Here is a 26,601-nt window from a genome sequence, read left to right on the forward strand (position 1 = left end):
ATTTAAGCGAGTTTGAACATTGCGTTATAGACGGGCGCACGAGCGATGGGACACGGCATCTCCGAGGTAGCGATGAAGTGGGGATTTTCCCGTGCGACCGTTTCACGAGTATACCGTGAATATCACGATTCCGGTAAAACATCAAATCTCCGACATCGCTGCGGCCGGAAAAAGATCCTGCAAGAACGGGACCAACGACGATTGAAGAGAATCGTTTCAGCGTGACAGAAGTGCAACTTTTCCGCTAACTGCTGCAAATTTCAGTGCTGTGCCATCAACAAGTGTCAGTGTGCGAACCATTCAACAAAACATCATCGATAAGGGCTTTCGGAGCCGAAGGCCACTCGTGTACCGTCGATGACTGCAGGAGACAATGCTTTACGCCTCATCTGGTCCCATCAACGCCGACGTTGGACTGTTGATGATTGGAAACATGTTGTCTGGTCGGACGAGTATCGTTTCAGATTGTATCGAGTCTACGGGTATAGAGACAAGCTCATGAATTCATGGACCCTACTTGCCAGAAAGGGACTGTTCAAGCTGGTGGAGGCTCTGTAATGGTGTGGAGCGTGTGCACCTGGAGTGACATAGGACACCTGATACGTCTAGATACGATTCTGACAGGTGACACGTACGTAAGCACCGTGTCTGATCACCTGCATCCATTAATGTCAATTGTACATTCCGACGGACTTGGGCAATTCCAGCAGGACAATGCGACACCCCACACGTCCAGAATTGTTACCGAGTGGCTCTAGGAACACTCTTCTGAGTTTAAACACTTGAGCTGACCACCAGACTCACCAGACGCGAACATTATTGAGCATATCTGGGATGACTTGCAACGTGCTATTCAGAAGAGATCTCCAACCCCTCGTACTTAAAATGGTTCAAATGGCTCTGAGCACTATGGGACTTAACATCTATAGTCATCAGTCCTCTAGAACTTAGAACTACTTAAACCTAACTAACCTAAGGACAGCACACAATACCCAGTCATCACGAGGCACAGAACCCCTCTCGTACTCTTAAGGATTTATGGACAACCCTGCAGGATACGTGATGTGAATTTCCTCCAGCACTACTTCAGAAATTAGTCGAGTCCATGACACTTCATGTTGGGGCACTTCTGCGTACTCGTGGAGACCCTATACGACATTAGGCAGGTGTACCAGTTTCTTTGGCTCTTCAGTCTAGTTGCCGAAAAGAAGAGTCTAATGCATGAAGATTGCAGCAAGCTTTTGAAAGACCTGCAGAGCATCGACGATCGGTGTATTGCCGGCCGGGGTGGCCGAGCGGTTGTAGGCGCTACAGTCTGGAACCGCGCGACCGCTACGGTCGCAGGTTCGAATCCTGCCTCGGACATGGGTGTGTGTGATGTCCTTAGGTTAGTTAGGTTTAAGTAGCTCTAAGTTCTAGGGGACTGATGACCTCAGAAGTTAAGTCCCATAGTGCTCAGGGGCCATTTGAACCATTTTTTTGATCGGTGTATTGAATCGAATTTAAGTATGAACGTAAATAAATATAAAGTACTGCTTATAAATAGCAGAAGAGACAGATTGTCATATTAGGGATAAATCTACCTGTAAAATAACCATATAGGCGACTGAAGTAAAATGACTGCATAGAACGTAAAATAGGGGCCAGGCTGAGATTCATTGGGTGAATCGTAAGGAACTGTAATTCACGTTCGATAGATTCTTCTGCATTGGTTTTCAGTCTTAGAGGAAACAGAGAAGATCCAATAACGAGCGATGCGTTTCTTCGCGATTTGGTTATGTAGACGCCAATGGGAGCCGCTATACGAGATACGTTGCGCCTCGCAGAGACGATTACTGTTAACAGCTACTGGAGGATATATTCAAAGAAGAGCCTGGAAAGATACTACAGTACCTTCTCCCACATACATGTAGCGAAATAAGCAAGAGGAGAAAAAATAAGTAAGAGGTGATATGGAGGCTACCTAAAGTCGTTCTTCCCCCAAACTATTCGCGAATGTAACAGGAAAGTGGGAAAATGGCATTGGTACAAAAAGTGGCTTTAAGCCTGTAGAGGTAGATAGAGATAAAATGAAACGTGTGTGTGGCTAGAGCCTCCTGTCAGGTAAACCGATCCCCTCGTGCAGATCTGTTTAGCTGATGCCACTTCTGTGACCTGCGTGTCGATTAGGATGAAATGATGATGAGGACAACTATACACCCAGTTCCCGAGCGGAAAAATATTCCAACCTGGCTGGGAATCGAACCCAACCCCTCGCAAGACTTTCTGCCGCACTGACAACTCATTTATGGAGGTAGAACGTGGATGATGAGGAGCTTCAAATGTCCACTCTCCTCTTCTTGCTGGACTTGTAGTGGTTATTAAAATTCTGGCATCGCTCTTTTTCTCTATATACACAAATGATCTGATGGATAAGGTGAGCAGCAGTCTGCAACTGTTTGCTGATGGAATTGTTGTGTACGGGAAAGTGTCGCCATTCTGAGACTAAAGGAGGATACAGGATGACTTCTACAGATTTTCTTGTTGATATGATGGATGACAGCTAGCTGGAAATGTAGACACATGTAAGTTAGTGCAGACGAGCAGGAAAACAAAGAAGCAATGTTCGAATACAGTACTATTGGTGTATTGATTGATAAGTCATATCGGCATAGATAGGCGTAACGATGCAAAGCAACACGAAGTGGAATGAGCACGTAAGGAGGGTAGTAGGAAAGGCGAATGGTAGACTTCGGGTGGTTGGGAGAATTTTAGAAAAAAAATGGTTAAAATGGCTCTGAGCACTATGGGACTTAACTGTTGAGGTCATCAGTCCTCAAGAACTTAGAACTACTTAAACCTAACTAACCTAAGGACATCATACACATCCATGCCCGAGGCAGGATTCGAACCTGCGACCGTAGCGGTCGCGTTTTTCCAGACTGTAGCGCCTAGAACCGCTTGGCCACACTGGTCGGCGGAGAATTTTAGAAAAATGTAGCTTATTTATAAAGGAAAATGCGGCTAGAACACTAGTGTGATCCATTCCTGAACACTCTTATAATGTTTAGGTTTCCCGCCACGTCGATTTGGACGAAGACACTGAAGCACTTCACAGGCGTGCTGCTAGATTTGTTACCGGTGGGTTCGATCAACACACTGTTATTACGGAGACCCTTAGTGAATTCAAAAGGGAATAGCCGGAGAGGACTCAACGGTCTTTTTTGCGAAACACTATTGAGAAAATTTATGGAAACGGCACTGCAGAATGTGTCTACTGCCCTCAACAAACATTTCGCGTAAAAGTTGAAAAGTCAAGATAAGAGAAATTAAGGTTCATACAGTCGTTTGTACCTTGTTACATTTGCAAATGGAACAGTAGTGGAATAGTAGTGATACGATGTATCTCCCGCCATGCACCGTGCAGTGGCTTGCCGGGTGTCTTCGCTGAGGTGACGGATAGCGATATGCACATATACACATGACAATAGTATCGCGTACACAAGGTATAAAGGGACAGTGAATTGGTGGAGCTCTCATTTGTACTCAGGTGATTCATGTGAAAAGGCTTCCAACATGACTATGGCCGCATGACGGGAGTTAGCAGATTTTAAATGCAGAATGGTAGTTGGAGCTAGACGCATGGGACATTCCATTTCGGAAATTGTTAGTAAATTCAATATTCCGAGATTCGCAGTGTCAAGAATGTGCCGAGAATGCCACATTTCAGGCACTACATTTGACCAAGGACAACATAGTGGGTGGCGTACTTGACTTAACGAGCGAAAGTAGCGGCAATGTTGGACTTACGATGAACATATCCGTTAGGAGAGTGCGGCGAAATGTTGCGTTAATGGGCTATGGTAACAAAGACCGACGGGGGTGCCTTTGTTAACAGCACATCTCCTGCAGCATCTCTCCTGGGCTCGTGACCATACCGGTTGGACCCTTGACGGCTGGTCAGATGAGTTCCGATTTCAGTTGATAAGAGCTGATGGCAGGGCTGGAGTGTGGCGTAGACCCCACGAAGACATGGACTCAAGTTGACAACAAGTCATTGTGCAAGCTGGTGGTGGCTCCATAACGGTGTGGGCTGCTTTTACATGGAATCGACTGGGTCCTTTGCTCCAACTGAACCGACCATTGACTGAAAATAGTTATGTTCGGGTACTTGGAGAACATTTTCAGCCGTTCTTAGACCTCATGTTGCCGGCCGGAGTGGCCAAGCGGTTCTAGGCGCTTCGGTCTGGCACCGCGCGACCGCTACGGTCGCAGGTTCGAATCCTGCCTCGGGCATGGATGTGTCTGATGTCCTTACGTTAGACAGGTTTAAGTAGTTCTAAGTTCTAGGGGAGTGATGACTTCAGAAGTTAAGTCCCTTAGTGCTCAGAGCCATTTGACTCATTTTTGGACTTCATGTTCCCAAACAACGATGGAATTTTTACGGAAGACAATGCGCCTTGTCACCAGCTCACAATTGTTCGCGATTTGTTTTAAGAACATTCTGGACAATTCAAACGAATGATTTAGCCGCGCACATCGTCCGACACGAATCCCATCGAACATTTAAGGGGCGTAACCTAGAGGTCAGATCGTGCACAGGATCCTGCACCAGCAATACATTCGGAATTATGGACGGCTATACAGGGTGGTCAGAAAATGAGTGAAATGCTTGTAGGGATGTTACAGGGCAGGTTGTACTGAGACATAAATGTTAAGAAAGAAATTCGATACGTTGCTCCGTTTCCGAATTATTTAGCATATAATTTAGCCAATCGGGGCGTCGCGCGCTCGTATTCAAGCGGCCTGCCAGGGGCGGTGTTGCCCAACGAGTGCTTTGCCTCGTTAGCTGAAACTAGAATTCACGCGCGCGACGATCTGATTGGCTAACTTCAATGCTAAATAACTCGGAAACGGCGCAACGTATCGAATTTCTTTCTTAACATTTATGTCTCAGTACAACCTGCCCTGTAACATCCCTGCAAGCATTTTACACATTTTCTGACCACCCTCTAGAGGCAGCATGGCGCGATGTTTCTACATGGGACTTCCAGCGAATCTTTAAATCCATGCCACGTTGAGATGCTGCACTATGCCTGGCAAAAGGAGGTCCGACTCGATGTTAGGAGGTGTCTCGTGACATTTGTCACGTCAGCGTAGATGTAGATGTAGAACATGGTTGGCTGCCTCCGTACTGACAAGGGAACCTCCCCATCGCACCCCCCTCAGATTTAGTTATAAGTTGGCACAGTGGATAGGCCTTGAAAAACTGAACACAGATCAATCGAGAAAACAGGAAGAAGTTGTACGTAACTATGAAAAAAATAAGCAAAATATACAAACTGAGTAGTCCATGCGCAAGGTAGGTAACATTAAGGAGTATTTGAGCTAAGGAGCGCCATGGTCTCGTGGTGAAAGCTTGTGTGTAAATGTATTTTAATTGTGTGTGTCTGTAACTTACATGTCATCTTTATGGTAACTAACAATCTATCTTTTTGTACATTGTTCATTTTCCTATCTGGAGTTTCCATGAGAGGTCCATGGTTCAAGTCTTCCTTCGAGTGAAAAGTTTACTTTATTTATTTTCGCAAAGTTATTATCTGTCCGTTCGTTCATTGACGTCTCTGTTCACTGTAATGAGTTTAGTGTCTGTGTTTTGCCACCTCACCGCAAAACCGTGCGGTTAGTAGACGAAAGGACGTGCCGCTGCAATGGGAACCGAAAACATTTGATCGCAAGGTCATATGTCAACCGATTCCTCCACAGGAAAACACGTCTGATATATTCTATACGACACTGATGACGGCATGTGCGTCACATGACAGGAATATGTTGTCGACCCACCTAACTTGTACACATGGCGAATGGATGAAAAGATTCCTCTACCTTGCCCCATTTAGGTGTTCTTGTGGATGTGATAATCACTCCCAAAAAAGTGATGAAAACATAAGAGTTTGTCTCATAAACTGCAACAAATGAATGCAACAGTTTCACAGTCACACAGTTTTCCCTGTACTCTGTCGAAACATATGTTTTTAACGTTATCAAATTTTTCCGTGTGTAGACTGTCAAATCCTGCTTATGTCCAAGCAAATCTGAACGTGTCCTAGAATTTTGGAGAGCGAAGTTGATTATGTGTGAGTGCTTGAACTTTGATAATTGTGTGAAAATAAAAAATTAAAATTTTCGCTGGAAGGGAGACTTGAACCAACGGCCTTTCGTTCCGCAGCTCAACACGCTAACCACGGGACCACAGCACACTGAAGCTCAGATAGTCCTTGATGTGGCTTATCTTGCGGATGGACTACTCAGTTTGTATATTTTGCTTATTTTTTTCATAGTTCCACACAACTTCTTCCTGTTTTTTCGATTTATCTGTGTTCAGTTTTTCAAGGCCTATCCACTGTGCCAACTTATAACTAAATCTGAGGGGGGTGCGATGGGGAGGTTCCCTTGTGAGCAGTAGCCGTCTAGCATCCTGGTATAGCATGGCAGTTAGCTGTAAAACAGTTTACGTAGAGGGGAGATGGGCTGCACAGGCGGACTACACGTATACCACTGCACCTTCACCTGTCCCCGCAGCGACGCTGTCGTACCTGTCTTGTGGCATGCTGGCGGGCTGGACGTCGCCGATGCTGCCGCGGCTGCGAGAGCCCGGCTCGCACCTGCCGCTGACGGCGGACGAGGCCTCCTGGGTGGTCTCCGCCACCAGCATGGTGATGCCGCTCCCCGTCCTGCTCGTGCCCTTCGTCGTCGACGTCGTCGGCCGCAAGACGCTGCTCGTCGCCTCCGCTGTGCCCGTCTTTGCCTCCTGGCTCATGGTCAGTACTGACGCCACATCCTTTACTACTTCGTTCAGTGTACAGCGCATCTGGTTTTGGGATTGTGTAGCACTATACTCATACACTTCTCCGAGTCTAGAATGATAGGTTGTTGCAACGCTGCCCCGTAGGTCACGGACACTTCCAGGCGCCCATCATCTCACTCATGCAATGTTGCCAATCCAAAAAACTGAAAAGCTGGACTCGGTGTTACGTTTAGATGGACATTTTGCCATAAGAGTTGGCTCCCTATTTCTACTGGAAATCGTTAGTTGGGTATTTTCATTCATTTACGACGGTTACTCCGAAAGAAACGCACACTATTTTTTTTAAATCCATCTTTTATTCTACATGTTTGAAAGTTTTACAGTGTGTAGATACATCCTTTAGGAACAATATTTTCATTTCTCCACATAATTTCCATCCCTTTCAACTGCCTTACGCCATCTTGGAACCGGCGCCTCTATACTCGCACGGTAAAATTCTGGACCAACCTGTTGGAGCCACTGTTTGGCAGCATTCACAAGGCAGTCATCATCTTCAAACTTTTTTCCACGAAGAGAGTCTTTCAGTTTGCCAAAGAGATGATAGTGTTGTGTACATAGTTCTGCGTAGTCAGCGCGTACACAACTTTCCCACTAGAGCGCGCCCCGCTAAGCACAACAGCGCAGTCGCAGCGCTCGTCCATCTCCGCACTACAAGATGGCGCTGTCTTAGAGACGGACCAAATTCTGCTTCCGCCGATCCGCGTATTAATATGTAACACAGCCAATGAGATTGCTGCTAACGTAGAACCTTTTCTCCTCGCTGATCACACTCGCGCAGTGATACCTGAAAGCGCAAGGTATTATAACGAGTGTACAGACCTCCGATTAGTCAGTCTGCATTAGTCTGCATTTGTCTGCACCAGTCTGTACCAGTCTATAGAAAGTTTCAGTCTGCACCTAATAAGATTATCATATTCCTGTACATAGCCATGAAGATAAATGTATAGACACTTTGTCAAGTATCAGAGATATGTGAGAATAAGATTAACATACCAAGACCAAAGGAACTTCAGATTGTCAATTGTAAACAGCATCCAGAATCAAGTTACGTAATGTCTATGATTTTATTATTTTAATAAATGTGTGTGAAAATTAATCAAATTCTGTTTAAAGTTGGTCACGTCAATCTGCTACTCTAAGTGTGCAAGTGGCATTTCTATCATCTGACCTAACGGCAGAAGATAAACACCCCACGATAAGACCACGAGACATATTGCTGACACTCGCCTACTTCGTTAGAGTGACAAGTCAAATAATCTGATTGTGTGTGTACCGAAGGTCTTACAGTATGCACACCACAGACAGTCACATGGAGCCACGTCAGAACTGTAAGGCGGGTGTTTCAGTGTTGTACATCCGAGTTTTGTGATCGCTTCCATGGTTTTTTGACTGACATGTGGCCGTGCATTGTCGTGCAACAGCAAAACATCCTGCTATTGCCGATGTGGTCGAACACGACTCAGTCGAGCATGAAGTTTCTTCAGTGTCGTCACATATGCATCAGAAGTTATGGTGGTTCCACTTGGCATGATGTCCACAAGCAAGAGTCCTTCGGAATCAAAAAACACCGTTACCATAACTTTTCCAGCAGAAGGTGTGGTTTTGAATTTTTTTTTCTTGGGTGAATTTGCATGATGCCACTCGATTGATTGCCTCATTGTCTCTTCGTCTCTGGTGAAAAACGATGGAGCCATGTTTCATCACCTGTCACAATTCTTCCAAGAAATTCATCTCCACCATTTTCGTACTGTTCCGAAAGTTCGCTGCATACCGTTTTTCTTGTTTCTTTGTGAGCGACTCTTAACATCCTGGGAACCCACCTGGCACAAACCTTTTTTAACGCCAACACTTTCAGTATTCTGCAAACACTTCCTTCCCCTATCCCAACGTAGCGTGACAATTCGTTGAATGTGATGCGTCTGTCAGCAGTCACCAATTCGTTAACACTCTGCACATTGTCTGGAGTGTGTGCAGTACGAGGCCTGCCGCTGCGGGGACAATCCTCAATATTGCCGTGCCCGCTTTCATCACGTAACCTGCTTGCCCACCGACTAACTGTACTGCGATCGACAGCAGCATCTCCCTACACCTTTTTCAACCTCTTGTGGATGTTTCCCACTGTCTCGTTTTCACAGCACAGGAATTCTATGACAGCACTTTTCTTCTGACGAACGTCAAGTGTAGCAGCCATCTTGAAGACATGCTGTGACGGCGCCACTCACGGAAACAGGTTGAACTAAGTTTGAAAACAAGCGGGAAGGATGTATCTACTCACTGTAAAGCTTTCACACATGCAGAATGAAAACTGTATTTTTACAAAAATAGTGTGCATTTGTTTTGGAGTGACCCTCGTATTAATAACCATGTACAATCCGCTGTTTGAGTTCAGCCTTACATGTGCTTAACCTAAAAAACAATCAGTAAACATGATTATGATATAGGCAGAAGCAATTAATTAAAATTTGTACAAGTGCTGGGATTCGAACCTGGGGCTGTCGCTTACTAGGTAGTTGCGCTATCCATTGGGGGATTCTGTGTAGAACATAATTTGAAATAGGGGCAAAGTGTTATCCCATTCGCTGACTGCCACTTCTAACAACCGTACCACAACAAAGGTCAAAAATTAACTATGATTGTAGTGTTGCTCACGCTGCTAAATACTGCATTTTCGGGCAACAACAAAGTTATATTATGTGGCAGGTGTCATTAGAGCACAGTTAATAAAGTCATTTCTTGAAATAATGGACAAACTAGGCACTCATCTTTTCATGTTTCCCACGCTGGTCTCGTTGTGAAATCATGACTCAGTCGTCGAAAATCTAGGTAGTGACGATTCCAAGCTCGGATGCAAAGAGGCCTAGGTCTTATTCTGCGATATTCAAAAGTTTTATAGATGTGTTTCATAAACCATTCTTGAAGATTAAACTTTTGCAAGTTAGGACAATGGTGTTGTAAAAAAGTAATCAGCGCTCCGAATTTACACTTCTTTTTTATTACTTTTGTTGCAATATCACGTAACTCGTTCCCAAACATCACTTCACAGTATAAAAAAATACTTGAAAATATCTTCCTCACTGTTAAAGTTCACACCTCATAAACTGACTACAATTTGCGTCTTTTTAACATGACGACCAAAGCTTGACTCTCTAATAACCGCATACGCACCCAAAAATCAAAGTTACAAGTACGTCAAAGATCATAGTGGCAAAAGAAAGAATACACATAAGAATAATGTCATTGCAATATACGGGGTGTTACAAAAAGGTACGGCCGAACTTTCAGGAAACATTCCTCACACACAAATAAAGAAAAGATGCTATGTGGACATGTGTCCAGAAACGCTTCATTTCTATGTTAGAGCTCATTTTAGTTTTGTCAGTATGTACTGTACTTCCTCGATTCACCGCCAGTTGGCCCAATTGAAGGAAGTTAATGTTGACTTCGGTGCTTGTGTTGAACGTTTGGGCAGGCACTGTTGGTGATGTCTTGATTGGGCCCCATGTTCATCCACCTACGCTCAATGGAGCACGTTATCATGATTTCATACGGGATACTCTAACTGTGCTGCTAGAACATGTGCCTTTACAAGTACGACACAACATGTGGTTCATGCACGATGGAGCTCCTGCACATTTCAGTCGAAGTGTTCGTACGCTTCTCAACAACAGATTCGGTGACCGATGGATTGGTAGAGACGTACCAATTCCAAGGCCTTCACGCTCTCCTGACCTCAACCCTATTGGCTTTCATTTATGCGGGCATTTGAAAGCTTTTGTCTACGCAACCCCGGTACCAAATGTAGAGACTCTTCGTGCTCGTATTGTGGACGGCTGTGATACAATACGCCATTCTCCAGGGCTGCATCAGCGCGTCAGGGATTCCATGCGACGGAGGTTGGATGCATGTATCCTCGCTAACGGAGGACATTTTGAACATTTCCTGTAACAAAGTGTTTGAAGTCACGCTGGTACGTTCTGTTGCTGTGTGTTTCCATTCCATGATTAATGTGATTTGAAGAGAAGTAATAAAATGAGCTCTAACATGGAAAGTAAGCATTTCCGGACACATGCCCACATAACATATTTTCTTTCTTTGTGTGTGAGGAATGTTTCCTGAAAGTTTGGCCGTGCCTTTTTGTAACACCCTGTATACATATCGATGTATCGAAGTACCTCTACATTAATAAAATCAAATCTGAGTGTTGTCACAGAAATATGTTAACTATTTTACAGAAACATAGTAGAATATTGCTGGTATCGAGAGGTTGAGGTGAGGCGCTGTAATGGTTACGTAATTAAAGTACAATTACACACTCTAGCAGAAATTAGTTTCCTCGTTGGCCGACAGGTGCTGTTCGCCGAGTCGGCGGCGATGCTGATCGCGTCTCGGCTGGTGGCGAGCCTGGGGGTGGGGGCGGTGATGTGCGTGGGCCCGATGTACGTGTGCGAGGTGGCGGAGGCTCGCGTGCGCGGCGCGCTGGGCACGCTCTTCCAGTTCATGCTGAGCGCGGGCTCGCTGCTGGCCTTCAGCCTGGGCCCCTACCTCTCCTACGAGGCGGTGGCCATCGCCTGCGCCGCCGTGCCCGTCGTCTTCCTCGCCTGCTTCGTCTGGATGCCCGAGTCGCCCTACTTCTTCGCGATGCGCGGCCGCGACGAAGAGGCAGAGCGCGTACTGCGGCGACTCCGAGGCTCCGTTCCTGAGGAGGACATCGCACTGGAGCTCGCCGTCGTCCGCAAGTGCGTCGAGCAGCAGAAAGGTCAGCGGCTGAACACAGTACTGTACTCATAGATCTCAAGTCTAAAATTTTTCTACTTCTACATCTACCGGGTTGTGGGGCGGCGGGTGGTATAATTGTTAATGTTCCTATTATTTATTTAGTGCTGTTGTTTGCGGTTCTCAACACTGGCTCTCTAACTACAATAGTGACAACCAGAAAGTGATTAGCAAAACGTGAAGCCTGTAATTAGAATTCCTAGTGCCCACTTCATCTGAGAAATACATTTATAGCTACAGCTTATAGCTCTGAGGAATTAGGAGATTGTCTGGGATTCATAATCAAAAACCATTCTCTCTAAAATGTTCACTATGTTCTGAAAGTCACAGACCAAAAAGAATCCACTGTCCAACTACCAGAGCAGTTCAGAGTCTAATGCGCTGATGCAACTATAACTGTTCAAATTAAATATTTAAGTGAATGCTCGCCATAATTTGATGATAATGTTCATCAAACGCCACGCTAATAGTGGTAGAATGTCTGTCCTGCGGCGGCACGTGAAAATACGACATACGCAAACTAAAGATAGATCATCAATGTCATCCCAAAATTAACACTTCACTCGAAAACGATTTCATGGTTACGCGTATCCCGAGTAACTTATTACTGCATCCGAGGCTGTTTATATCAACGATACCGACGCGTCGGGCGACGCGACTCCCGGCACAGGTGGTGCGCTAATCAGTGTCTGGAGAGAACTGGGGCCTTCTTTTTTTTCGCGCAGCGTTCTTAGTATAAAGCCGCGGTGCGGACGGCTAAGGGAACGCCTGATCAATTCCGCTCTCCCGACTAGCCGCTGGGCTAGTAATGCACCACTTCAAGTTATCGAATAAAAAATTGCTTCCTTTGCTGATGGCCGCTGAAGCTCTCAATTTAAATGTGCAATCAGCACACAGGTAAGTAATCATAATAAAAGTCTGACGTGGCTAAGTCAAATATTTTGGGCGAGATAATTAATTTAATTGCACTACACGCAGTAGACAAGCTCTGAACTTGCTCTTTGGAGATACGCTATCGCTATAGTTTTATAGTTATTTAGTTGAAACTTCTCACATCTTTATGATTACAGCGGATCTCCCTTCTACTTAAATTTAAACATCCTAGCTTTATTTATTTGCCTACTTAATCTATCTTGCTTCCTTAATTTTTAAGATAAAAACCAGAAAATCATGAATTTCAACTAAAATTTTAGTTTGTGAGATCCAGAATACTGTTTCTACGAAATTATTATACAAAAGGAATCTAAATATAAATTTATAAGTTTCTAGCTCTTTTCTGTTGCGCCAATGATTTTTACAGAAAAACGTCCAAATTTCGAAAATGGTTAAAGTTATTAAACTGATATCCAACACATATTGATTTTGTATTACTCCTGACATGCTAGAAACGTTTCAGGTTATTTACTTCATTTTAAAGTATTGAGCAATATTTGTGACGTCAGAGCTAGTTACAGCGGACTAGGCTGGCACACAATGGAAAGACTGATGTGAATTTTATACGGCGTGAGTAGGCTGCTTCCCTACAGGATGATCAAAAAGTCAGTATAAATTTGAAAACTGAATAAATCACGGAATAATGTAGATAGAGAGGTACAAATTGACACACTTGCTTGGAATGACATGGGGTTTTATTAGAACCAAAAAATACAAACGTTCAAAAAATGTCCGACAAATGGCGCTTCATCTGATCAGAATAGCAATAATTAGCATAACAAAGTAAGACAAAGTAAAGATGATGTTCTTTACAGGAAATGCTCAATATGTCCACCATCATTCCTCAACAATAGCTGTAGTCGAGGAATAATATTGTGAACAGCACTGTAAAGCATGTCCGGAGTTATGGTGAGGCATTCGCGTCGGATGTTGTCTTTCAGCATCCCTAGAGATGTCGGTCGATCACGATACACTTGCGACTTCAGGTAACCCCAAAGCCAATAGTCGCACGGACTGAGGTCTGGGGACCTGGGAGGCCAAGCATGATGAAAGTGGCGGCTGAGCATACGATCATCACCAAATGACGCGTGCAAGAGATCTTTCACGCGTCTAGCAATATGGTTTTTTTTTTTTTGGTTCTAATAAAGCCCCATGTCATTCGAAGCATGTGTGTCAATTTTTACCGCTCTATTTACATTATTCCGTGGTTTATTAAGTTTTCAAATTTATACTGACTTTTAGATCACCCGGTACATCTACATGGATACTCTGCAAATCGCATTCAACTGCCTGGCACAGGGTTCATCGAACCACCTTCACAATTCTCTATTATTCCAATCTCCTATATTGCGTGGAAAGAATGAACACCTATATGAACCGTGGATTTATTTTCAAAGAATATTCTTAAAATTTTTTTATTCACTAGCGATTCATCAAGAACATTAACACATTTAATCACACTACGTGAGCATGGAAGTAGTTGCCAGGGAGTAACTGATGAAATAAAAATCAAATTGCTTTTAACAAATGGGAATTTTATTCCTAAAAGCTTTTTTTAAAAAAAGAAACAGAATTAAAATTGTAACCAGAAAGCACCTTCTAAATATCAAGTTACCATTTATTCAGAGGCAGAAAGAAACAAATTTTGGAGTGCTGAGAACCTTACCGCTCCCTTTTGACACGGCCGTAGTCAGGACCGCTCACAACAGCCCCTGAAACACTACACTGGTGCAAATCTGCAACACACCAGATTACCTTAAAGTAAAAGTTTTAACAGTTCACACAAGCACACAAACTATGCACCCTGTAGGAGGGATGGAAATGGTACAAATACTAAAATTAAAAGATTAGCTTGCCACCGAAGGTGCAACTTAATTTTGACTTCTAAGAAAAGTCTTACGGCGGAAGGGTGGCAACTTTATATACTAAAATGATCATTTAAATAAAAGCCCATAAAAGCAATCTCATATAAAATTCTATAAGGTTGGCCAAACCAATTAAGATCCTCTACAGTACACAGATACCGCCTCTCAAGTTGATAGGCAAGATCAAAACATATTTCTGGAATTAGGCCGTTACACTCCGAGTAAAAAATTCGTTAACACACGAAATCCGACAAACATGACAGAGTCAGCTCCGAACGACAGACCGACATTAACTGCCTAACAAATGCGGACGAGAGACAAACGAGCAAGCTGGAGACGAAAGACTGACCAAGAAGACAAGTTGAATTTAACAAGAGTAAATCACACAACATATCACCAATCACTTAACTTCCAATAAACTGCGATTTCTCGAGAAGACCTGGCGCAGCACCCCCAAATAGCTCTCACGAACCGTCCGCTGCAAGCCGCATCAACGGACGCAGGAAGACGCGCCGATCTCCCGTCTTTCCTGGTCCGCACCAACCGACCGACTGCCCGCTGCTCCGTCCGCGACTGCTGCTCCGTCGCGACTGCACTGCTGGTGCGTCTCCCACTCACTTCCAGACACACGACGACGGAAATACTGGCTCGGACCCAACCATGCAGAGGAAACACACCCACTGGCCAAACGACATCCCTGCACCAGGAAAGGACCGAACCTTTCTCCACAAGATGGTAACTGAAGGGGCCCAGAAGCGCTCGGACAACCAGTTACACCACGGCGTCGCAGCTCGCACCAGCCAGACTGATGTCGTGGGTTGACTCCTGTTGCTCTCGTGTCGACCGCGAAGCCACTACCCCTCGCTTATACGGCGCGGCCCACTGGACTCACGTGGCGACCTCACATGCGCCGACGCTCAAGACGAACAAGTCATCTTGTGTCTCAGTGCGCGACCGACCAACCGATCGATCCAAACGGCCTTAAAGGTTGATCCGAACGACAGACATACTGGCACTCCAGACGACAGACAGACACTAACTGCCCCACAAATTCGGACGAGAGACAGACCCCCGACTGACTCCAGGCTCACCCAGACTGACCGACTGACCCCAGACTGCTTAACTGGCGAGCTCATAGCGCCCTTTAAATGCGCGTGAACAGGCAACCTTTCCCCTATCCCACCAGAGGGAGACACCAAAGCTGCGACTGCCACAGCGGCGCCACCGCCAGGAACGAGGGCGAGTGCTTCACACTACGCGCTGCGGCGCGCTCTTCAAAATAGCAATTTTTGCCATGGCTCACTATATCTTTCCGTACGAGCTCCGTGACACTCTCTCCCATATTTCGCGATAGTACAAAACGTGCCGCCTTTCTTTGAACTTTTTCGATGTACTCCGTCAGTCCTATCTGGTAAGGATCCCACACCGCGCAGCAGTATTCTAAAAGAGGGCGGACAAGCGTAGTGTAGGCAGTCTCCTTAGTAGGTCTGTTACATTTTCTAAGTGTCCTGCCAATAAAACGCATCTTTGGTTAGCCTTCCCCACAACATTTTCTATGTGTTCCTTCCAATTTAAGTTGTTCGTAATTGTAATACCTAGGTATTTAGTTGAATTTACGGCTTTTAGATTAGACTTGTATCCGTGGACCTAACCGAATAGCGCGCGCGCCCTGCCGTCGTCGCATCGCTTGCCACAGTTTCCCGTCGCCACCGCCGGCGGCGCATGGCGTTGCCGCCGACCGAAGACGCCGCGCCATTGCTGAGCTGGGGCCTACAGCGCCCTCTGGCTGCACGGTATTAGAGATGGGTCGAACTCGTTCACTCCCGTGAACTACTTCATTCATTTCACTCTTTGCCGTGAAGCGTTCAAATGCAGTACACTCCTGGAAATGGAAAAAAGAACACATTGACACCGGTGTGTCAGACCCACCATACTTGCTCCGGACACTGCGAGAGGGCTGTACAAGCAATGATCACACGCACGGCACAGCGGACACACCAGGAACCGCGGTGTTGGCCGTCGAATGGCGCTAGCTGCGCAGCATTTGTGCACCGCCGCCGTCAGTGTCAGCCAGTTTGCCGTGGCATACGGAGCTCCATCGCAGTCTTTAACACTGGTAGCATGTCGCGACAGCGTGGACGTGAACCGTATGTGCAGTTGACAGACTTTGAGCGAGGGCGTATAGTGGGCATGCGGGAGGCCGGGTGGACGTACCGCCGAATTGCTCAACACGTGGGGCGTGAGGTCTCCACAGTACATCGATGTTGTCGCCAGTGGTCGGCGGAAGGTGCACGTGCCCGTCGACCTGGGACCGGACCGCAGCGACGCACGGATGCACGCCAAGACCGTAGGATCCTACGCAGTGCCGTAGGGGACCGCACCGCCACTTCCCAGCAAATTAGGGACACTGTTGCTCCTGGGGTATCGGCGAGGACCATTCGCAGCCGTCTCCATGAAGCTGGGCTACGGTCCCGCACACCGTTAGACCGCCTTCCGCTCACGCCCCAACATCGTGCAGCCCGACTCCAGTGGTGTCGCGACAGGCGTGAATGGAGGGACGAATGGAGACGTGTCGTCTTCAGCGATGAGAGTCGCTTCTGCCTTGGTGCCAATGATGGTCGTATGCGTGTTTGGCGCCGTGCAGGTGAGCGCCACAATCAGGACTGCATACGACCGAGGCACACAGGGCCAACACCCGGCATCATGGTGTGGGGAGCGATCTCCTACACTGGCCGTACACCACTGGTGATCGTCGAGGGGACACTGAATAGTGCACGGTACATCCAAACCGTCATCGAACCCATCGTTCTACCATTCCTAGACCGGCAAGGGAACTTGCTGTTCCAACAGGACAATGCTCGTCCGCATGTATCCCGTGCCACCCAACGTGCTCTAGAAGGTGTAAGTCAACTACCCTGGCCAGCAAGATCTCCGGATCTGTCCCCCATTGAGCATGTTTGGGACTGGATGAAGCGTCGTCTCACGCGGTCTGCACGTCCAGTACGAACGCTGGTCCAACTGAGGCGCCAGGTGGAAATGGCATGGCAAGCCGTTCCACAGGACTACATCCAGCATCTCTACGATCGTCTCCATGGGAGAATAGCAGCCTGCATTGCTGCGAAAGGTGGATATACACTGTACTAGTGCCGACATTGTGCATGCTCTGTTGCCTGTGTCTATGTGCCTGTGGTTCTGTCAGTGTGATCATGTGATGTATCTGACCCCAGGAATGTGTCAATAAAGTTTCCCCTTCCTGGGACAATGAATTCACGGTGTTCTTATTTCAATTTCCAGGAGTGTAGTTCATTCATGAAGTACGGAAGCCTGGCGAAGTTACCCAGTTCGCCGCTCAGCCGCGGCTACGCTCGCTTCGCCTCGCTCGTACAATAAAGCTTCGTAATACTTCATAATTTTACCAACAGATGGCCGAACTATGCAGTAACGTACACGCAACCTTTTTACGCTCTTACAGCGTCTGAGTTAAATAGAGCATGGTGGAAGGGGACAAAGGAAAGATAAACGGAGAAGCCTGTCACATATAAAGAAGGTATTACATTTAATCTTGCTCGACATTTTCTCATGAAGCACCGAAAAAAGTCTATCTGCCAAATGAAACATTATTTGTTGTATTCATGGACTGCAAACTAGGGCTACCAACGAAATGCAGTCCAATTTTATGTTCCTTTTAAAATTTAATCCAAAATAGAATGAGTATGTTTACCAATGTCACCAAGTCTATATACCTACGTTAAGTAATTATTCAGATGTTTTCCTGTAAATTTTATTTTTGTTGGGTATAATAACCCTCCAGATTCAAAACGTAAACTGTCACCTGTAGTCATTGGTAAAATCCCTCTTTCAGTGTTATTAACAAACCTTTTATTTTCATGTTGGCTGTGCGTGCTCACACAGCGAGCCCCTTTGTATGTATCTTTATTATTCATTTGTTTGCAAGCGCTGCCAACGGTAGGCTATCCGTAGAGGCGAAGTTAAACTGCACAAATAGTCACGGGTAATGATGGCAGCACTGCAGGAAGCAACTGACGCTGCTTTCCCCTCGCCCCTTACCACCCTACCCATCGTAAACCTATCGTTCCCCACAAACACTGCGCGATTCGTCGACAGGCAGTATAGGGAGGACTGAAGTGACGGGAGGATGAATGACGTAGCGCCGATGTAGTGGGAGAAGGAGAGGGGGGGAGAGAGTGAGTGAACTAGAAAAAAGTGTGGAGTGTGCTATCTGTGAAGAGTTTGAAGTACCAGTTCACTGAAATTGAGTGGTTAGTTCACACTTCACTGGAGTGAAGCGTTCAATTGAACGACTGATTCACGAGCTCCCCATCACTACACGATATAACAGCAGCGCTGGCCCCGAGTCAGGAGTCTGTCAGACAGCTCGTTGCAGTCATCAGGGCCGTCGTTCGTTGTCTGGTCAGCCAGCTCGCTGTGTGCTTCAGTATTGTATAACGACTTAGGCCACGAATCAGGAATATTCTTTGGACACTAATTGGAACTGTATCTACGGTACACTCTTCGCTGTCAACAAAGCTAAGTAACTGTTTTATACTAGCTGCCGCTTATTTGTCACTAATCGTTTTCCTGCCACCAGATTTTAGTCACAACCTGGTCACGTACTACTCCATATCCAAATTATGGTTGCCAGGCCCGGGCAGCCATAAAAAGACTGATTTATCGTGTAACCGAAGTTTAACGTATTCCTTTTAGCACTCATGTGGATGACCTTACACTTTTCGTTATTTACAGTCAATTGCCACTTTTCGCGCCATTCAGATATCTTTTCTAAATCGTTTTGCAGTTCGTTTTGGTTTTCTGATGACTTTATTAGTCGATGAACGACAGCGTCATCTCCAAACAACCGACGACAGCTGCTATGATTGTCTCCAAAATCGTTTATATAGATAAGGAACAGCAAAGGGCTTGTAACACTACCTTGGGGAACGCCAGAAGTCACTTCTGTTTTACACTATGACTTTCCGTCAGTTACTATGAACTGTGACCTCTCTGACAGGAAGTCACAAATCCAATCACATAAATAAGACGATATTCCATAAGCACGCAATTTCGCTACGATTGTCTCCAAAATCGTTTATATAGATAAGGAACAGCAAAGGGCTTGTAACACTACCTTGGGGAACGCCAGAAATCACTTCTGTTTTACACTATGACTTTCCGTCAGTTACTATGAACTGTGACCTCTCTGACAGGAAATCACAATTCCAATCACATTAATAAGACGATATTCCATAAGCACGCAATTTCGCTACGAACCGCTTGTGTCGTACAGTGTCAAAAGCCTTCCGGAAATCCAGAAATACGGAATCGATATGAAATCCCTTGTCAGTAGCACTCAACACTTCATGTGAATAAAGAGCTAGTTGTGTTTCACAAGAATGATGTTTTCTAAACCCATGCTGACTGTGTGTCAATAGACCGTTTTCTTCGAGGTAATTCATAATGTTCGAACACACCTAATCGAAAGTATCTGGACACGTATTAGTGAATGTTAACACAGAGTGTGTCCACTCTTCGCGTTTAGGGCGACTTGAACTCCGCTGGGGACACTCTGAGAGGTGTCTGAATGTCTGTGGAGGAATGGCGGCTCACTCTTCCTCGTGAGTCGAAACAAAGAAGGTAGTCATGTTGGGAGTTGGGGTCAGAGAGAGTCCAAGCTCTAACTCATTCCAGATGTATTCCATAGGGGTCTAGGTCGAGACTCTGGGAAGACCAGTCCACTTCAGGAACGTTGTTGTTCACACACCATTGCCTCACAGATGTTGCTTTATGACAGGGTGCATTGTCATGCTGAGACAATCAATCATCATCTGCGAACTGTTCCTTTACTATACGCAGTACACGATACTGTTAAATCTATGCATATCCTTCCGCATTTAACATTTTTTCAAGCGCAGCAAGGAGACCACGCGCTAACAACAAAAACCATTCTCAGACAGAATGGCTGAACTGGCCGAGATGGCTGACATGCAATGACTAGCCCACGTTTGAAATCCGATACCACTGTGACCACTTCCGACAACAGAATATTCCCTGTCTGTTTTAATACTGGCCAGTCAGTCTCTCTTGATATCTAGTGGTCAGTTCTGCATTACATAGGGGTGTCCGGATACATTTAATCAGATGGTGTATCCACACCAAAAACGAAATACTTGATTTACACGTTATGGACAGATGTGACGTAACCATTCCAACACTGACCGATTTCACCACGTCTTTTGACACTGTTGATTTCGATATATTACTTATGAAAATAAAATCGCTTAATTTCTCAAACAGTTCAGTAATGTGCATCGTCAGTAACCCCAGAAACGGATATCAAGGAGTCATCTGTGCGATAGGCAAGTCATCACGAAATATTGTGCTCTCTGTGTTCACTCTTTGGACCAATGATACTTCTCCCATGCTTCACTCTTGTGACACTTACATGCTGACGACTTCCTGGTGTATCTAAGCGTCAGTCCCATGTGCACAGGTTGTGTTGTATTGGATATGAATGACGACGACTACTGTTCAGGGTTGCAATGGTCAAGAAACTGGATCTTAAAGTAAACCCCATAGAGCAACAGGTTATCTTCATATCTCACCGAAAGTTGATCAGCGGCATTTCTCGTAAAACAGTTTACCCAGTAACAATTTACCCAATACGTCATGGCATCAAAATACCCTGTCATAAAACGCTGAAGATCTCGGCGTAATCTTGAATAAGCATGCAAACTGGGAAGAGCAAACTGGTGCAGCATGGAGGAAATCTGTCTCCAGCTTACATGCAATCGAAAAATTTAGAAAAAAGTTCCCTCTCCAGTTTGTCCAGTATTTAGTCCTGCCAAATCTTTACAACTGCAATATTGTTCACCACGGCACAAATGCTGAAAACTCCACACGACTCTCGACGTAGCTGTTAATGATTTCGTAAGATGCATGTGTAGCATTCGATTGCTTAATCACGCCGGTCTTTCGTATGCTCGGCGAGGCTGGATGTAGCCAGACAGGAGGTGTGATTATCACAGGCTCTTTCTTATTCACTAATGTCTCCAAGACCTCTCCTCACATATAATCTTTACAATCCTGCAGTACCAGACAGGATACTTTCAGTACCTTGGCTGTACACTAATTCTTTGTCCATCAACCTCTCCATTTCAGCCGTACGACGGTGGACAAAATTACACTGTAACCTACTTATTATACAAAACCATTCTGCATTCAAGACGTTTGTTTCTTTATTTATTTCACCTGGAAAACTCAGGGGTTTCTAGCCCTTTATTACGTCTAACCAGACATCCTTATTGAGCCAATATTACAATTTATGCAGTACATTAGCAATATACAACGATATTTATAAGACTCTGGAACTAAATACCCTTTGATCTGCATGTTATCCTAAATCTTTCCGCATTCAAGAGCTGACTGAAGCTATATTTGTCATCACTGGAGTAGCTTCGCTGCGGGCACATACCAGTTGTTTTCCTTCAGCCAAACAGGGAACCGATATCTGTCACATTGTAAACTGTCCATACATTTCTCATTGCTTTCTGTTTTCTTCCTTTAATCTCATCTACTGACCAGTAAACTTTTTCCCTACATTTGATTCCTTGTGTAGCGCTGCCAGACGTATTCGCTAGATGTCAAATTATCATTATACACTGCTCATGTACCATACGAATTGTAATGCTGATTCACTAACGATGTCTAGTTACAATAACAAGGGGCCAGAAGGGCTTAATCTTTGAAAGTGAATGAATGCCTAAATAAATAAAATAAATAAATAAACATTCGTTTTGCGAATCAGTGTGGAGACAGCACCGTTCGAAGAACACTTGGTCCTGTACACTCTTGAGTAGTGGATAGACAAGACTTCTCCATTGACCATCATGGGATGGCAGATACGTGTGTGTCTCAGATACCATTGGCCTTGGTTCTCCTTAGCCGGAAACAATTCATGATATAGCTGTTTTAGTGCAAGTAATCAGCATAATATGTACACTACGTTCCGTAAAAGCAAATCAGTAATATGTGGTAGTTGGGGCATGACAATTATAATCCTCGTTTAGCTTCATTTATTCCGGGCTGGGAACCCGGTGGCGACTTTGATGTTTTCATTGTTTCCTGCATATGTTATTGCACTTGCTGTATGCAGTGTGTCGACTGTATTAGTTGTTTCACACAGTGCAGAGGTGAAGGCATAGCTTGGGATCAGAACAAAGCAGACCTCAATCAGCTAGAAGCTGCAGGTCATGGAATCCTCACGTACTAGCACTATACAGCAACAGCGTTTCAAACCTCTATTGTTGCAGGTAACTTACACCATCGCACCTTTAAGAAAAAAGTTAATGTGTTTGTACTGTTCGTTATATTTTTCTCTTAGTAACGTTCTGAATAAATGAAATGTAAATGGTTGTTTGTTCAAAATCGTGAATCGCAGAAAGTTCTTGACCGATTGCTTTGAAATTTTGACACAGCGTTGCATTTTAATAGAGGTGTGGTTTTATATATATATATATCGATAACAGGTAAAAATCGTGAAGTGGAGATTCTCGATTCCCAGGGTGGGTGAACAACTATATATATATATATATATATATATATATATATATATATATATAATTTTTGAATTTTTTGTAGCAACGTTTCGGTATTATTACATTTATAAAAAAATTACATATTACGTGTATTAAACAGGTGTATTTAAATATTTAAACACATGCGTATTCCAGTGCGAAGTTGTGTCAAAACTTCAAACCATTGGGTCAAAAACATCTCAGAGATTTGCGTTTTGGAATATTTACAGTTTCTATATAAGAACAACCGTAGACGTTCGTTTCCTCAAAATCTCAAAGTTCTGAAAGTTATTGATGGATTTCTATGAAATTTTGACGCAACGTTACATTCAAATACGCTAGTGTTTTTGTATAACCATTGGACACCAGCTGGTATATATGTAATATATGTGTAACATAAGTGGAAATGTTATAAAAATGTAAATGTTGGTTTGTCCAAAATCGTTAATTTCCGGAAGTGCTTGACTGATCGCTTTTAAACCTTGACGCAACGTTCCACTGGTATAAACGCATGTTTGTATTTACCTTTTTTTTTAAATATATGTAATACATAAATTTATATAAATTTGATAATAGGGAAGCATTATAAAATATACACTAGTGAAACGTTAGCAAACAGGAAAGTTGTATTTATGGCTAATTATGATTAGAATACTATTACGGAATGTGAATTTCTAATAACAACAAACAACGTTTAAGGTCAGAGAGAGAGGGAGAGGAGATGGACGAAGAGGTGGGAGAAAATGGACATGATAAACGGGAAGGAGGAGACGGACAGAGAGAGAGAGAGGGGCGAGGAGGAGATGGGGGGGAGGAGAAAGTCGACAGAGAAAATGGGGAGAAGCTGATGGACTGAGAGAGGAGAGAGTTGGATGGAGTAGGAGGAGAGAGAGGGGAGAGAAGAGAATATGGACAGAGAGAGGTGGAGGAGACGACGGAGAGAGGGAAGGAAAAAGAGGAGGAGATGGACAAAGAAAAGAGGAGGGGGAGATAGACGAGACAGGGTAGAGAAAGAGATTAGGATGTATATCGAATTCCCATACATATTAGAAACGTGAACTTCGTCTTTTAGTTCTTTTCCAGAGCCACAGCAAAGTGTGGCCAGGTACAGCTAGTCTAAAATAATAATTTTTGTTGAGAGTTTCATCTACAATGTTCGCTATATGGACTTACTCAAATTTGTTATACAGAGTGAAAAGTATTTAAACCGACAAACTCTGAGAGGTTGTAGGGGACATCAAAACAAATATTTTTCCCTAATGTAATTTTTTCCTATGAGGAGTATTTAAACCGGTATAGGAAGATTTCTGTGGCGGCAAATTACTTAAACCGACAAATACTTTTCCATTTTATTATGACCAAGAGACAACACATTAACACAACCCAATTTCAATTACAGTAGATGTTCAAAAATGGCTCCATTGACACATAAACAAAGGTTACACCGTCGGATCATGTTCTGTCTGACACGGGCAAAAACCCCAGGAGTAACATGAACTGTTCCTGCTGCTGCTACTATCCGGGCAACCAGATCCTCTTCTGATGCAACAAGGTTGTGCATCTCTCTCCACACAAAAATGTCCAGAGGGGGCATATCTGGGGATCGAGCAGCCCCGTCATGTTGGAACCACATGCATTGTCTTGAAGGGAGCGGGACGTCTTCCAGCAATTCTGGCAATGCTCTGGCGAGAAAACTGTAATAGTGCCTGCCCATTTAATGACCTAGGTAGCAGATACGGTCCAATTAAACAGTCCCCAACAACACCGACCCACACATAAACGAAGAACCGCACTTGATGAGCGCTAGTGGTTATCGTCACTCCAAAGATGCGAATTGTGGATGTTGAAGACTCCATCACGCCCGAACGTTGCTTCATCGGTAAACAACACAGAGGATGGAAATGTAGGATGCATTTCACACTGTTCCAAATACCACTGCGAAAACTGTGCTCTGGGTGGATAATCAACTGGTTCCAGGTTGTGGACACGCTGTAAGTGAAATGGACATAACATTTGCTCTCGAAGGACTGTTCTTACATTCGTCTGATTCGTCCCCATGTTACGTGCAATTGCACGAGTGCTGATTGAAGGATCCCGCTCCACATGCTGCAAGACAGCTTCCTCAAATTGCAGCGTTCTTACCGTGCGACGGCGTCCCTGTCCAGGTAATCTGCTAAATGACCCGGTCTCACGCAGTCGTTGGTAGACAGCAGCAAAGGTCTTATGATGCGGGATACGGCGATTAGGATATTGTTGTTGACGAACCCGCTGTGCAGTTTGTCCGTTGTGGTGCGCTACGTAGTACGCACCAACCATATCAGTGTATTTACTCCAGGTGTATCGTTCCATTAGTAAACAGAAACAATGCACTAATGCACTGGTGGACAGCAGTTGCCTACAACTGAACAGCGTAATACGCCCTCTAACAACTGAAGACCGTAATACGCCCTCTAACAACTGAAGACCGTAATACGGCCTCTAACAACTGAAGAGCTTAATACGGCCTCCACCGGTTTAAATAATCCTCATAGGAAGAAATGACATTAGGAAAAAATATTTGTTTTGAGGTCCCCTAGAACCTCCCAGAGTTTGTCGGTTTAAATACTGTAGATACCACTTGTGTGGATTGGTGCTGGCTGGACTGTACGCAAACCAAACGCCAGTGAAATGAACTCGTTGTGAGTGCCGTGTTGACGATGTGCGCGGCAGGTTGCAGGCAGTCGTGGCTGCAGCTGCTGGGCCAGCTGGTGCGGCGGCGCGGCAGCCGGCGCGCGCTGGTGGTGTGCGTGGGGCTGATGCTGGCGCAGGTGTGCACGGGGCTGGCCACGCTGCTGGGCTACACCACGGAGGTGTTCCAGCGGTCGGGCGCGGCGCTGGACGCCGACGTGTGCTCCATCGTGGTGGCGGCCGTGCAGGTGGCCACCAGCGTGGCGGCCGCGCTGCTCGCCGACCGCGCGGGCCGCCGGCCGCTGCTGCTGCTCTCCTGCGCCGGCTGCGCCCTCACCATCGCCGCCGAGGGCGTCTTCTTCTACCTCAAGGACGTGGTGCACGCGGACCTGTCCGACGTGCAGTGGCTGCCGCTCACCGCCTTCCTAGGCTTCCTCGTGAGTATACCACTCTAGTGTTGACAGCGCGGGCCACTCTTGGAAGTAACACTGGGTCAAACGAGACCGTATGTTTCTAGAGACCCTTTTTTGTTTTTACCGAGCAGGGTAGCTCAGTGGTTATCATACTGGACTCGCTTTAGGGACGACGACGGTTTAAACCCATGTCCAGCCGTCCTGAATTAGGTTTTCCGTGATTTCCCTAAATCGCTTAAGGCGAATGCCGGGATAGTTCCTTAGAAATTTGTTTGGGGTTGTTTGCGGAAGGAGACGAGACAGCGAGGTCATCGGTCTCATTGGATTAGGCAAGGAAGGGGAAGGAAGTCGGCCGTGCCCTTGCAAAGGAACCATCCCGGCATTTGCCTGGAGTGATTTAGGGAAATCACAGAAGTCCTAAATCAGGATGGCCGGACGCGGGATTGACCTTAGAGGCCGCTTTCCTTCTCCACCCTTCCCTAATCCGAGATGTGCTCTAATGACCTCGCTGT

At 45.3% G+C, this 26,601-nt stretch overlaps 1 protein-coding gene across 2 annotated transcripts in view; it reads left to right on the forward strand.

Annotated features, from left to right (window-relative positions):
* The window catches only part of LOC126187588 (facilitated trehalose transporter Tret1-like), a 156,456-nt gene that overhangs the window by 100,482 nt on the left and 29,373 nt on the right, over positions 1 to 26,601 (forward strand). For both annotated transcript variants that reach the window (XM_049928768.1, XM_049928769.1), the window contains 3 exons: positions 6,562 to 6,800; positions 11,195 to 11,603; positions 25,719 to 26,113. In XM_049928768.1, the coding sequence (XP_049784725.1) occupies positions 6,562 to 6,800; positions 11,195 to 11,603; positions 25,719 to 26,113 (1,043 nt within the window). The remainder of the gene's footprint in view (positions 1 to 6,561; positions 6,801 to 11,194; positions 11,604 to 25,718; positions 26,114 to 26,601) is intronic.

This window comes from Schistocerca cancellata, chromosome 5 (assembly GCF_023864275.1).
Source record: "Schistocerca cancellata isolate TAMUIC-IGC-003103 chromosome 5, iqSchCanc2.1, whole genome shotgun sequence".
NCBI lineage: Eukaryota > Metazoa > Arthropoda > Insecta > Orthoptera > Acrididae > Schistocerca > Schistocerca cancellata.